This window comes from Cetorhinus maximus, chromosome 11 (assembly GCF_964194155.1).
Source record: "Cetorhinus maximus chromosome 11, sCetMax3.hap1.1, whole genome shotgun sequence".
NCBI lineage: Eukaryota > Metazoa > Chordata > Chondrichthyes > Lamniformes > Cetorhinidae > Cetorhinus > Cetorhinus maximus.
In genome coordinates, this window is record NC_135889.1 from 83,469,648 (window position 1) to 83,482,226 (window position 12,579).

A 12,579-nucleotide genomic window follows, 5' to 3' on the forward strand; every position below is an offset into this window, starting at 1 on the left:
GTGAGAACAAGTTCAGCCAGGTGAAGAAAGGTGGTGAGGAACACAAACTAATGACCTCCATTCAATGAAGGCTGGTGGAATGGGCAGAGACATGGCAGATCAGTTTTAATGCAGGGGAATGTGAAGTGATACAGTTTTATAGGAATCATGAGGAAAGGCTATATAAAAAAAGATATAATTCTAAGATACAGGAACAAAGAGACCTGGGACTATATGAGCACAGCTGGTTGATGTTGGCAGGGCACATTGAGAAAGCAGTGAAAATGGTATACGGGATCCTGGGTTTAATGAATAGATTTAGGGCAGTCTTTTCCCGTTCTGATGCAGGCCTGTGCGTCGGGCGGGCTTTAAAAATGATGGGCGGGACCCACATCCAGGATTCCCACCTCCATTCCTGGCATGGCCATTTTCAGCAGCGCAGGATAAGGGAGTGCTCACAAGCTGCGTCCCAACATTGCTGGCACCATTGTGGAAGTGGGCATTTCAGACCTTCCACAACTTTGACGGTGGAGGGCAGGTTTTGGTAAGTGATGAGAATCTCCAACAGCACAAGGTATCATGAACCATGGGTGAATTATGGTTTGGAGGCTGGAACCATATGATAGTTAAGTACAAAAGGTATTGCCTACATCACATGTAATTATGAAATGCTATAACATGAGTTATATATGTCTCTGCTACAGTGAATGATGATAGGGCTTTAATTTGAAAAGGTAAATGATCATTAAATAATGTGTTTGCCAGGTTTTACTTCTGTCAACTGGCAAACTGACAAGTGAAATAACTACATTGTGGAAGTGGAAAAATCTTTGGATGCATTAGAGTACATCCACTGGATAAAGTGCTACTCTGCATTGTACAATATTCAAAGGTTAGCCTAGTTTGAAAGTCAGATCTGATGGTGTGTAATGTCTCCATTGCCTTCAATTTTTTTCCTTTAAGTTCAGCCCAGCCAACTGTTTGGCTGTTTCAAAGCTGAGCTCTGGCTGTGTTCAAAGGCTCAAATGGATTTTGTGCAGGAGGTTTTGACAATACAGTTGTTCAGTGGAATGACATTATGAATGCTTGGCTGAATTACAACACATTGATGGAGTCTGCTCAACAGGGATTGTTGACAAAGCTATCAAGGGGAATGTGAACTTGTTCATTTTGACAGATTTTTGAATCAAGTAATGTTCATTTATATTGGTAGATTTATGAGCTTTTCAAAGACTTCCAAATGATATACGGCCACGCAGACACGATAGGCCAAGTGGACTATTTTTGTGCTGTAAGCTTTCTATGATTCTGTTATTTTATCTGTTCTGTTTACCATGGATTCTGGTTGAGCAGGTTGGGTGGATGAGGGGGAGTATGGGCTGGGTGAAGAGAGATATAGTGGAGGCAGATTCAATTATAGCTTTCAAAAGGGAATTGGATAAACACCTGAAGGGAAATTATCCGCAGGGCTACGCGAAAAGGACAGGGGAGTGGGACTAACTGGTTAACCCTCTCAAAGAGCCAGCACAGGTACGATGTGAAAGTCAATACCTCCAGCCATACTCCATCCTGCCTGGGAGCTATATCACCATTCCTTCACTGTCACTGGTTCAAAATCCTGGAACTCCTTTCCTAACAGGACTGGGGGTGTTCCTATAACGGATAGACTGCAGCAATTCAAGAAGGCAGTTCACCACCACCATTTCAAGGGCAATTAGGGATGTGCAACAAATGCTGGGCTAGCCAGAATTGTCCACAACGCATGAAAATAATTTTTTTTTAAAATTTAAAATGCTGTTGCAGAAAGCCATCATGGGTTTGACAGGCTGAATAGTCCCACTCTGTGCGGTAATCATTCTGTTCGAGGATTCTATGTAAGACAGACAGTTAAATATTAGATACTTCTCACAGAGACCGAGTAATTGGAATTTAATCTGGAGAAGTCTGCAGTAAATCATTTGGGTAAGGCTAACTAACCAAGGGAATACATAATAAATAGTAGGAGACAGGGAAGTGTGGAGGAATGGAGAGACCTTGGAGTTTATGTCTACAGATCTTAAAGATAGCAGGATAGGGAGATAAGGTGGTATGCGACATTTTCCTTTAATAACCAAGGAACAGAATATGAGAGCAGAGGGTTTATGCTAGAACCGCATAAAACACTGGGCCACAGCTAGAGTGTTACATACAGTTCTTGTCACCGCATTACAGAAAAGGTGTGATCACACTATAGAGAGTACAGTGGAGTTTTGGGAGGATGTCAGCAGGACCAATGTTCCCTCCAAGATTCGTGGGTATGTGGACCAACATACGGAATATTGAATATAAACAGTTACAGCAAAGCATACCAGATAATCAGATTTGGGAGTGTGTCAGTGGTGTTTCATTATAGTCACACAATGAAGACATGTGAGATTGTGACAAGTTACGCATTGTCTGGTTTGACATTCTTTTTTTTCTGTGCAATGTCTGTCGGTAATAATCATTAGTCTTCTCCACATAAATGAAGCCTTCTGTTTGCTGAAAGTGGAGATGGTCGGGCGTAAGAGCTAAAAGGTTTTATCTATTGTCCTTGTCTGCAAACAACACGAATAGTATTATGTTACAAAAACACACTTATTATAAAATTTCAGTTATAGATATAGCCAATAGAGAATTTTAAGAAGTGGTAATTCTTGTCGACAGCTGAACCCTCCTACTTTTCACTGAATCAGGAGTTGGCTGACTGAACACCGTTCACTGATAAAATACGCAAGTTCAAGTTCTGTTAAAACAAACGGTAAATTCAGTCCCACATTGCTGAATTCATGAAACTGGTTCAAAGAGACTAATCCAATGCTTCAGCCCCAGCTTTTTTTTAGGTGAGATGAACATAATAATGATATAATGTAACTTTCACAGTTTCACAAACCAAGAAAGTTCACATTTCATTAGTGCAGAATAAAATACTACCATGATCTCGGAACTACCAAAGTGAAACAATAACAAAAACAGAATTACCTGGAAAAACTCAGCAGGTCTGGCAGCATCGGTGGAGAAGAAAACAGTTGACGTTTCGAGTCCTCACGACCCTTCGGCAGAACTGAAGTATAGTTAGGAGAGAGGTAAAATATAAGCTGGTCTAAGGTGGGGGGCAGGGGGAGAGAGAAGTTGAGGGTGGGGTCGTTGTAGGGATAAGCAAGCAGTGATAGGAGCAGATAATCAAAAGATGTCACAGACAAAAGGATCAAAGAGGTGTTGAAGGTGGTGATATTATCTAAGAAAAGTGCTAATTAAGAATGGATGGCAGGACACTCAAGGTACAGCTCTAGTGGGGGTGGGGTGGACAGACTAGCAAAGTATTAGTTGTAGATTTAAAAATAATGGAAAAAGGTGGGAAAAGAAGAATCTATATAAATTATTGAAAAAAAAAGGGGGGGGGGAAGAAACGGGGTGGGGATGGGGGGAGGGGGAGTTTAAGATCTAAGGTTGTTGAATTCAATATTCAGCCCGGAAGGCTGTAAAGTGCCAAGTCGGAAGATGAGGTGCTGTTCCTCCAGTTTGCGTTGGGCTTCACTGGAACAATGCAGCAAGCCAAGGACAGACATGTGGGCAAGAGAACAGGATGGAGTGTTAAAATGGCAAGCGACAGGGAGGTTTGGGTTTTTCTTGCGGACAGACCGCAGGTGTTCTGCAAAGCGGTCGCCCAGTTTGCGTTTGGTCTCTCCAATGTAGAGGAGACCGCATTGGGAGCAACGAATGCAGTAGACTAAGTTAGGGGAAATGCAAGTGAAATGCGGCTTCACTTGAAAGGAGTGTTTGGACCCTTGGACGGTGAGGAGAGAGGAAGTGAAGGGGCAGGTGTTGCATCTTCTGCGTGGGCATGGGGAGGTGCCATAGGTGGGAGTTGAGGAGTAGGGGGTGATGGAGGAGTGGACCAGGGTGTCCCAGAGGGAATGATCCCTCTGGAATGCCGCTAGGGGGGGTGAAGGGAAGATGTGTTTGGTGGTGGCATCATGCTGGAGTTGGCGGAAATGGCGGAGGATGATCCTTTGAATGCGGAGGGTCGTGAGGACTCGAAACGTCAATTGTTTTCTTCTCCACCGATGCTGCCAGACCTGCTGAGTTTTTCCAGGTAATTCTGTTTTTGTTTTGGATTTCCAGCATCCGCAGTAGCTTTTAGCTTTTTGTTTTTATCAAAGTGAAACAATATCTGTTTGGAGATCTGATGATCATGCAGCTTTCCAAAGCATACTGTTCCAGACTTGTGGCAAACTATGTGCATGTCTAAGCAATGTTCAAAAGGCAAAAAATATTCTGTTTACATTCCAGAGACACTTCAATATAACAATATGTATGATTAAAGCACTATTTGATTTTGATAATGAACTCAAATCAACTTACACTATAAGCATTGACAATCAGCTGAATGATATTCTTTGAATCCTTGTCAAGAATTTCTACAGTTGTTCCAGGGATCAGAGCAGTAAAATTCTTCAGAAATAGAAACATAACATGAGGTTTATTCACAAAGCAATTCAACAACAAAATAGAACCAAACCATGGATTGTAAGAAATATGAATCAAAATGTGTACAATACCTTGTAAAGTATGTAATGGGACTGAGTAACAGCAAATATCAAATTAATGTTGTTCTCTGCCAGCTTTTCTCCAAGAAGTGCAAGTGATGGGTAATCCTGGAGTCAAAATAAGAAAATGTAGAAATACTAGCCAGTACATTTCCCCACGGTCTCAAATAGCATTGGATATGGTTACTTACAAGCAGCTGGTACAACATTATAGGCCTATTCACAGCCGTTCTTTTTCCCAGGAGAATCTTATGTCACAAAAATATTGGATAATCATAGGAAACTATTTACATCTGTGTTTCCTCTGTTACAGCTGACATCACATTATACCACAAGTATGAGCTTTACGTCACTTTCAATTCTTTCACTGTGAATAATGCAGCCACTTCCCATTTCCTGGGCTGACTCTCAGTTCTGTTCACCTGTCCTAGTTCACTTTCTTTGTCACTTCTTCCTCTGCATATCACTGTCCATCCCCAGGTTTACCATTCTTGCATCTATTTGCCTTTCCTTGCCCTCTATTTCAATTTCATTTCACAGGGCTCTCCAAAAATGAACAGCTGGACCTATAAACGATATTGAGCTTCCCACTACACTGAACTGGCATGAACAAAACTCCAGTGATATCATATCATTAACCATCCCATTCTATGCAATATAGAGCACCATAAAATTCATTTTAAAGGGTCACAGGATGTAAAACTAAAGCAAAAATGTAGCTTGAGCAAATCCACACAAAGGGTGGAATTTTACGGCTCCTCCTGCTGGTGGATTTTCCAGTCCCGCCAAAGCCAATGGACTTTTGAATGGCTTGCTGCATTTTATGACCCACTCCCACCGCCATGGGGTCATAAAATTCCACCCATAAAGTAGTGATGGCTTGTAGGCCCTCATGCCACTTGATCAGTTACTTGTTAAAAGGCAGAACGATTCTTCATGCATTCTGTATGCACTAATAACATATTTCAAAAAATGCCAATATGCAATCATTCTTAGATGTAGCTGATAGCTTATCAGGAGCTAAAGACATTTTAATACAAAGGTACAATAAGTACAAACAGAAGTGAACATCAGATAATGCTGAATCAGGGAATTATAGGATACATTAAGTGAGGTTTTGTAAATAGCTGCAACATATTGAACAAAATTCATTCATAAGTAGAATGAGTGCTGTGGAACCAAAAATATCCCCTTGGAAAGCTGATTTCACATGTTTTTATCATTAGTTTGGCATTTTTTAAAAAGGAAACATATTGGGCTGAATTTTAATCAACGCTAACTCAAAAACGACTACATGCATTATGTGTGTCAGGATATTCACTTGATATCTTATGTACAATTTTACTGACTATTAACCCAACATAATTATGTTGGCATGCTGGTCAGGAAATAATGCAGGAAGGTTAAAGAGACCATTTCCACAACCATCATAGATCAGGAGAAAATGATTACAAATTTATAGGTTAGGCAAAGTTTAGGGGTAAAAACTTGTAGGCCTGAATTTTCACAATCGGGCTGGAGTGCAGAGTCGGGTCAATTCTTGGCTCTGCAAACCTGACCCAGGAGAAAGTACCCCCTAAGTTCAGATTTTCATTCCATAAGGTGGTGGGGGTGGTGGAGGGGTGAAAATGGGAGTCATGACCACTGGCCCCAGAAAGAGTTTGGAGGTGCCAGGTGCGGAGGCAGGCTGGGCGAAAGGCCGGCCTTGGTGCTCCAGCACTTTGTTGAAGTTATAAAAAACACAAAAAAAGTCCTCATCCCACACCTCCCCACACATTCCCCATGAACCACCCATACCAACTCATGCCACCTCATGCCCCCATTCACCCCCCCCATGGCCCCACATACCCTCCATGCCAACCTATACCCCTCTACCCAGCCCCATAGGCCTTCATGCCCTCAATGCCAACCTATGCTCCTTTACCCATCCCATGGCCCTTCATACCCCCATGCCAATCTATACCCCTTTACCCACCTCTCATGCACCCTCATACATTCCTTGCTAGCCTATGCCCCCTATTCACCCCGTGGCCTTTTATAGCCCTGAGGCCAACTTAGTGCCAAATCATGCCAACCCATGCCTCCCCACCCACCCCCCTTTGCCCTTACATCATCTATGCCAACTCACCCAGTATCCACCATGGGCAGACCACAGGATCCATGCTGAGACTTGTCAGGAAGGTATAATAATTTTCATAATGTTCTTGGAATTTATTGTAAAGTATAGTAGTGGGGCCTGTGTCTATGGGTTTATTTGTGTGTGTGTGTGTGTGTGTGTGTGTGTTTGTGAGAGAGACTTAATTGAATTAAAGGCAGTTGGTCTGAAGGCTTTGATGTAACAGAAGATAAGCTCAGTTTGAAATGTTAAGTAGGTAAACATAGGTGTAAAGGGAACATTTGCATTTTTAAATAAACCAGAATAGGTTGAAGTCAAAAGAGGCTGTGAAATGTTTCACCTAGCCAGGAGAAGTTAAGAAACAGTGGCCTGAATTTTACCTTCGGCGTGTGGGCACACGTGTAATATGACACGCGATGATGTCGGGCATGCGACCCGACCTCGCCGCGCACTTGCACGATATTTCGTTTAGCGTGCATGCGCCGGAGTCGGCTGCATATCCGCTGATAATTGAAAGGCCTATTAAGGCCATTAACGACCTAATTAACTTGAAATTTATGCTGCCAAGTGGCCTGTACATTTTTTAAGAAACCTCATTAACAAGCAGGATGAGGTTTCCTAAAGCTAATACTAATTAAATAAAACCTTTATTTTGAAATTAAAAACATGTCCCATTTCATGTGACACACTCACATGAGGGGACATGTTTCATTAAATTTTTATTATATTTATTAACTTTTTTAAAAAGCCTTCAATCTCCCTTAGGCAGCTCCGTGCCTAAGGGAGATTGAAGCTCTCTTTCGCACACATGCGCAAACTGTGCGCTAGACCCGACTCTCCCTCCTTCCCCTGCCCGCACAGGTAGCGCTCCGTGCTACCGCTCCCGATCCACGCCTTAATTGGCCCACCCACGTGAAATCGTGGTGCGGAGCCGATTGCGGGCGGCGGTCGGCTCCCCAACCTCCACCGCCCACTCCTGCCGAGCCCGCCTGACGCAGGAAAAATTCAGGCCAGTATGTTTATTTTTCCCAAAGATTAATGGCAAAAACTGTTACTATCAGAGATTTTTATTATTAGAGAGGTAAAGTCCAAAGGCATAGTGAAGCAAATGGGATTTGCATTCAAAGGGGAAAATATGTGTAAAGGAGTGAAGGCTATGTGTAAGGTTATGCATTCTAAGATCTAAAGCCTCCAGCATCTAAGCCTCAAGTTGCTACCGACAAAGAACTGAAGTTAAGAAAACTCACTTTGAATTGGACTGTTCAGGATATCGTGTTTCTTTGCCTGGGTCTTTTAAAATCAATGAGCTGTAACTTCTGACTAGTGTTGGAAAGTGCTGGCCCTCAGAAATTCGAAGAAATAAATGCGTACTTATCTGGTCTTGAAAACTGCGTGGCCGCTTCAGTTCGCTGGAGCTGCTTAGGGCCTGCAGTGAGAGAATCTTTGCAGGCCCCAGCGAAGTGTAGATCCAGTGAATTCAAAAAGGCCAAACTCCTTTTTTACAGCACTAGATGCAGTCAAGCAGGTAAGTTTATAGGGCCAGGGAAATTGACAGGCCAGGGAGAAGGTAAATGTCTAAGATATGTAGATAGGATTTGTGGGTTGGCGGTGTATGGGGGCCCGACGCCAAAGGTTGGGGGTGTTGTGGGGGTCTTTAAAAGACATAGGCAAAGAAACACAATACCCTTAGCAGTCCAATTCAAAGTGAGTTTTCTTAACTTCAGTTCTTTGCAGGTAGCAACTTGAGGGTTAGATGCTGGAGGTTGGGAGGGCTTGGGGGGGTCTGTGGTCGGTGGGGGGGGGGTCAGGGGTTCCGAGGTTGGGGATCTGGGTTGGAACTTCCGAGGTCGATGCGGGGGATGGGGGGATTCTGTATTCAGTGGAGTCTGAGGGCGGGGCAGTGGATCAGGGGTTCCGAGGTCAGGGGGGTCCGAGGTCGGGGAAGGTGCTAGGTTGGGGGCGGGGTCTGAGGTTGGGGTTTCCGGGGTCGGGGGGGGGGGGTGGTCAGAGCTTCCAAGGTCGGGTGGGGGATCGGTGGTCCCGAGTTCAAGGGGGGTGGGGGGTCGGAGGTTTCGAGGTTGGAGGTGTGATTGGAGGTTCTGAGGTCGGGGGGGGGGGGGTCCAAAGTAGTGGGGGGGGGTGTCCGACATCCGGGGTTGGACTGGGGGTTCTGAGGTCAAGGGAGTCCGAGGCCGAGGTCAGGGGGAGGTCTAAGGTTGGGGGTGAGGCTGCTTATGTCGGGGAAGGTCTGAGGTTGGGTGGTATCCAAGGTCGGAGGTTCCGGGGTCGGGTGAGGGGTGGTCTGCGGTTGAGGGGCTGGATGGAGGGTCTCCCATGGGGGGAGATGGGGGTGTCAGGGAGTCCCATGAGGTCAGCGTGGGTCTTTACAATAGTTACCCAGAAGTTAGAAGAGGTTTTAATTCTTCTAACCTTTTCTGGGTAACTATTGGTATAACCCCGACGGAAACATCTGAAGTTTGCGATTTAAATCTAATTTTTGAATGGTTCCCAGTGCAGCGCAATTGTCCAGAGGAAATAAGCATTCTGGGAAATTGCTGTGCAAAACCCTTACCTGGGAACTTGCCAGAGGGATTCTCCATTGCACCTCTGGAGTATCCCCCAATCCGATATTGGGTATCGCAGAAGTTACGGGCCTATGTGTCTTACTGTTGGCTTAGTGAAAGTGTAATTGGGAGCTAGGTTAACTAGGGGATGTGGAAGTTATCATAGTGGGAATTTGTAGATTTATGTATGTACTTAAAATCATTTCTTCTATTAATAAAGGTTTAATTTAGTTTTGTTAGAAATCCATAAGACTCGGTGGTCTTATTACTACTGAATTCAAGGCACACATCTTTAAATTTATACAAATTACAAAACAGTTGTGGCAGTTGTTTCATATTTCCCTTTGGGATCCAAGCAGCTCAGCATTTACCATCAGCTGTGCCATAACAGATTAAATAAAGTTCTAAAGTGTCTGTCGATGAATTTACTAATTGGACAAACACTCTCATTGATAAAACCCATTCACGACATTCAACATCCTTTAATCCCTTATAAAAATAAATATTTGTATTCATACTTCCACTTCAAAGACTTTTTTTCGTTCATGGGATGTGTGTCACTGGCGAGGCCAGCATTTATTGCCCATCCCTAACTGCCCTTGAGAAGGTGGTGGTGAGCTGACTTCTTGAGCTGCTGCAGTACATGTAGTGGAGGTACACCCATGGTGTTATTAGGGAGGAGTCCCAAGATTTTGACCCAGCAACAGTGAAGGAACTATGATATATTTCCAAGTCAGGATGGTGAGTGGCTTCGGGGGAAACTTCCAGGTGGTGGTGTTCCCATCTGTCTGCTGCCCTTGTTCTTCTAGATGGTAGAGATTGTGGTTTGGAAGATGCTACCTAAGGAGGCTTGTTGAGTTCCTGCAGTGGACCTTGTAGATGGTACACGCTGGTGCTACTGTGCGTCGGTGGTAGAGGGAGTGAGTATTTGTCGATGCGGTGCCAATCAAGAGGGCTGCTTTATCCTGGATGGTGTCAAACTTCTTGAGTGTTGTTGGAGCTGCACTCATCCAGGAAATTGATTCCCATTGACTCTATTTTTGTTAGGGCCCTTTGATGCCACATTTGGTCAAATGCTGCCTTGATGTCAAGGGCAGTGACTCTCGCCTCACCTTTATAAGTGTTTTATAGCACTTGGAGCTATCAATCAAACTGTGGACAAGCACCCTAGTGTGATAATGATGGGTTGCAAAATCAGACATGCAGCACGAATCCTACAATGGTAACCCTCAGGCTTATGCCAACAGGCAGCATGAAATAGCATGCATTGATTTTTTTTTTAAACACTCCAGACAGTTTTCTTTTCAAACATTTAAAGGTCAAGAGAGTTAAATCCTTTGACAGCTTGAAAACTCCCTATGACATCTCCCCTTGACAGTTCTCTTTACAGCTCTCCTGACAGTTCCAATGAGCTTGACAGTTCCAACCAGTTTATGCAATTTTTATGCACAGTCTACTTTAAAACAATCCCAAAGGACACATGACCTCTCCCAAAGGGCTCCTGACTTTTCCTTAAAGTGTCCGAGGACCATACTCAAAAGGGTAGATCACCTCTCCAAAAGTGTACCCTAACTATCCAAAGAACTCTGGAAAGGTTAGACCTTCTCCTACCAGGTCTAAAGTGCACAAGTCATGTTTTGGACATCCCACTAGCAAAAATCAGACCTGACTGAAGCAGCTGCACTTTAATATATGCAGTTGCCTCCGTGAACCATGGACATAGAAATCACCTGATACATTATGCCGGCATGACATAGGATAAGAAGTATTGATCAATATTGAGTCTATATATTACTGTATCATGTTACAAAGAAGTGACAGGTTAGCCTCACCATTTGTGTAGAGGAACTATACTCGTTGTTTTCATCAAGATGGCACTGTCCATCATTGGGCTGTACCAGACCACCAAGCTTGCCATCCAATGCAATGTGTGGTACATCATCTGTGGTAAACACCAGTAAGTGGGAAGCCTCCTTCCGCCAGCCTATTTTTTCCTTAGGAGGCAAATAAGGTCACAATTACTAGTGTTATTTTTAAAGCCTGGCTTCCTGTAAATATAAACAGTTTAGGATCATACTGCTGTAATTAGAGATCCTCGCAATCCATCAGCAAAGTCCACATAGTTAAGTGAATGGTCAGAGTATATAAATGCCACAGTCTCCACAAATCTCTGCATAGTCAATATTAAGGAATTTGATAAAACAGAGAACCATCTACTATAGTAATTTTTATGATTGAACACTACAAAAAATCCTATCCAATAGTATTATTTATTATCAGACCCAGAAACAGTAAATTTGAGGAAGTATTAAAAGCAAAATAAAGACTTATGATGTTTTCTACCTCACTGAGTACGGGCAAGTGTATCAGTCAAATGCAAACACAACTCGGAATTCATTACTGCTTCAGTAAGTTAATTACCTCTAAGCTTGCTACACATTCCATGATTCTCCCTCAACAAATGTTATAATTATCACCAGCAGTCCAGGAAACTTCTCAGATAATTTTATTAAAATTCTAATAATGTGCAGGATCCAAGATGAACTTACATCATATCCTGAATCAACTGAAATTGTATAATTTTCCAGAACAGTTCTGCTGTCACATGCTTTTTAAAGTAAGTTCATAGCCTTAAATTTGTTGGCATAGGATTGTATGTCATCTACTAACCACAGAAACAGGGCAGACATTCCACACGTTCCAATCATAACCAATTTCTGGTACAGCACAAGTACTTAAGGAAATCAGGGAATGGAAAAAATTCCCTCTTTCGGAGCTTTGTAAAACATAAAACGGTTTCTCTATGCGGATATAAACAGACACCCATGCAAGATCCACCTATAGGAAAGGACACTGAATGCATGTGCTTTTCATATGTTAAACTTTCAGTGACCCAATTCAAAGGAAATAACTAAAATGTCTGATAGGTGTCTTTTTCACCACAACAAACTGCCTTCTTAACATCCTCTAGCTTAGCCTCTGCACTTCTAATATTAAGGACAAGTGCTTAGGTTTCTTCATTTCTGAAGTTGAAACTACACCAAAAATAAAGCATTTTTCTCCATAATAGATTGCAGGATCCTTTATTGCATCCTAGTGTACACAAAGGGTAAAGGACCGTTTTTCCTAGCTGTTCTGTAAACTGTAGGGAGTATATATTACAGCCTTGCTAATATTAGTTGTCAGTGATGTGTATAGTTTAGGAAGTCCAAGGTATAGCTTTGGTTGCTGGTGTTCCAACTGCAGCCAGAGATCTATCTTTGGTACCTTTCCTTTACTTAATTTGCATGCTGCCCTGGTGACATCAGCCAGAGGCGCAGGTTTAAATTTCATCTGTATACTGATGACAGCC

The 12,579-nt window shown here is 43.0% G+C and overlaps 1 protein-coding gene across 1 annotated transcript in view; it reads right to left on the reverse strand.

Moving 5' to 3' along the window:
- Positions 1–12,579, reverse strand: part of itgb5 (integrin, beta 5) — a 187,282-nt gene that overhangs the window by 119,544 nt on the left and 55,159 nt on the right. The window contains exons 6-8 of the mRNA XM_078552351.1: positions 11,060–11,221; positions 4,560–4,655; positions 4,363–4,452 (exon numbers count right to left, since the gene is read on the reverse strand). Coding sequence (XP_078408477.1) covers positions 4,363–4,452; positions 4,560–4,655; positions 11,060–11,221 — 348 coding nt within the window. The remainder of the gene's footprint in view (positions 1–4,362; positions 4,453–4,559; positions 4,656–11,059; positions 11,222–12,579) is intronic.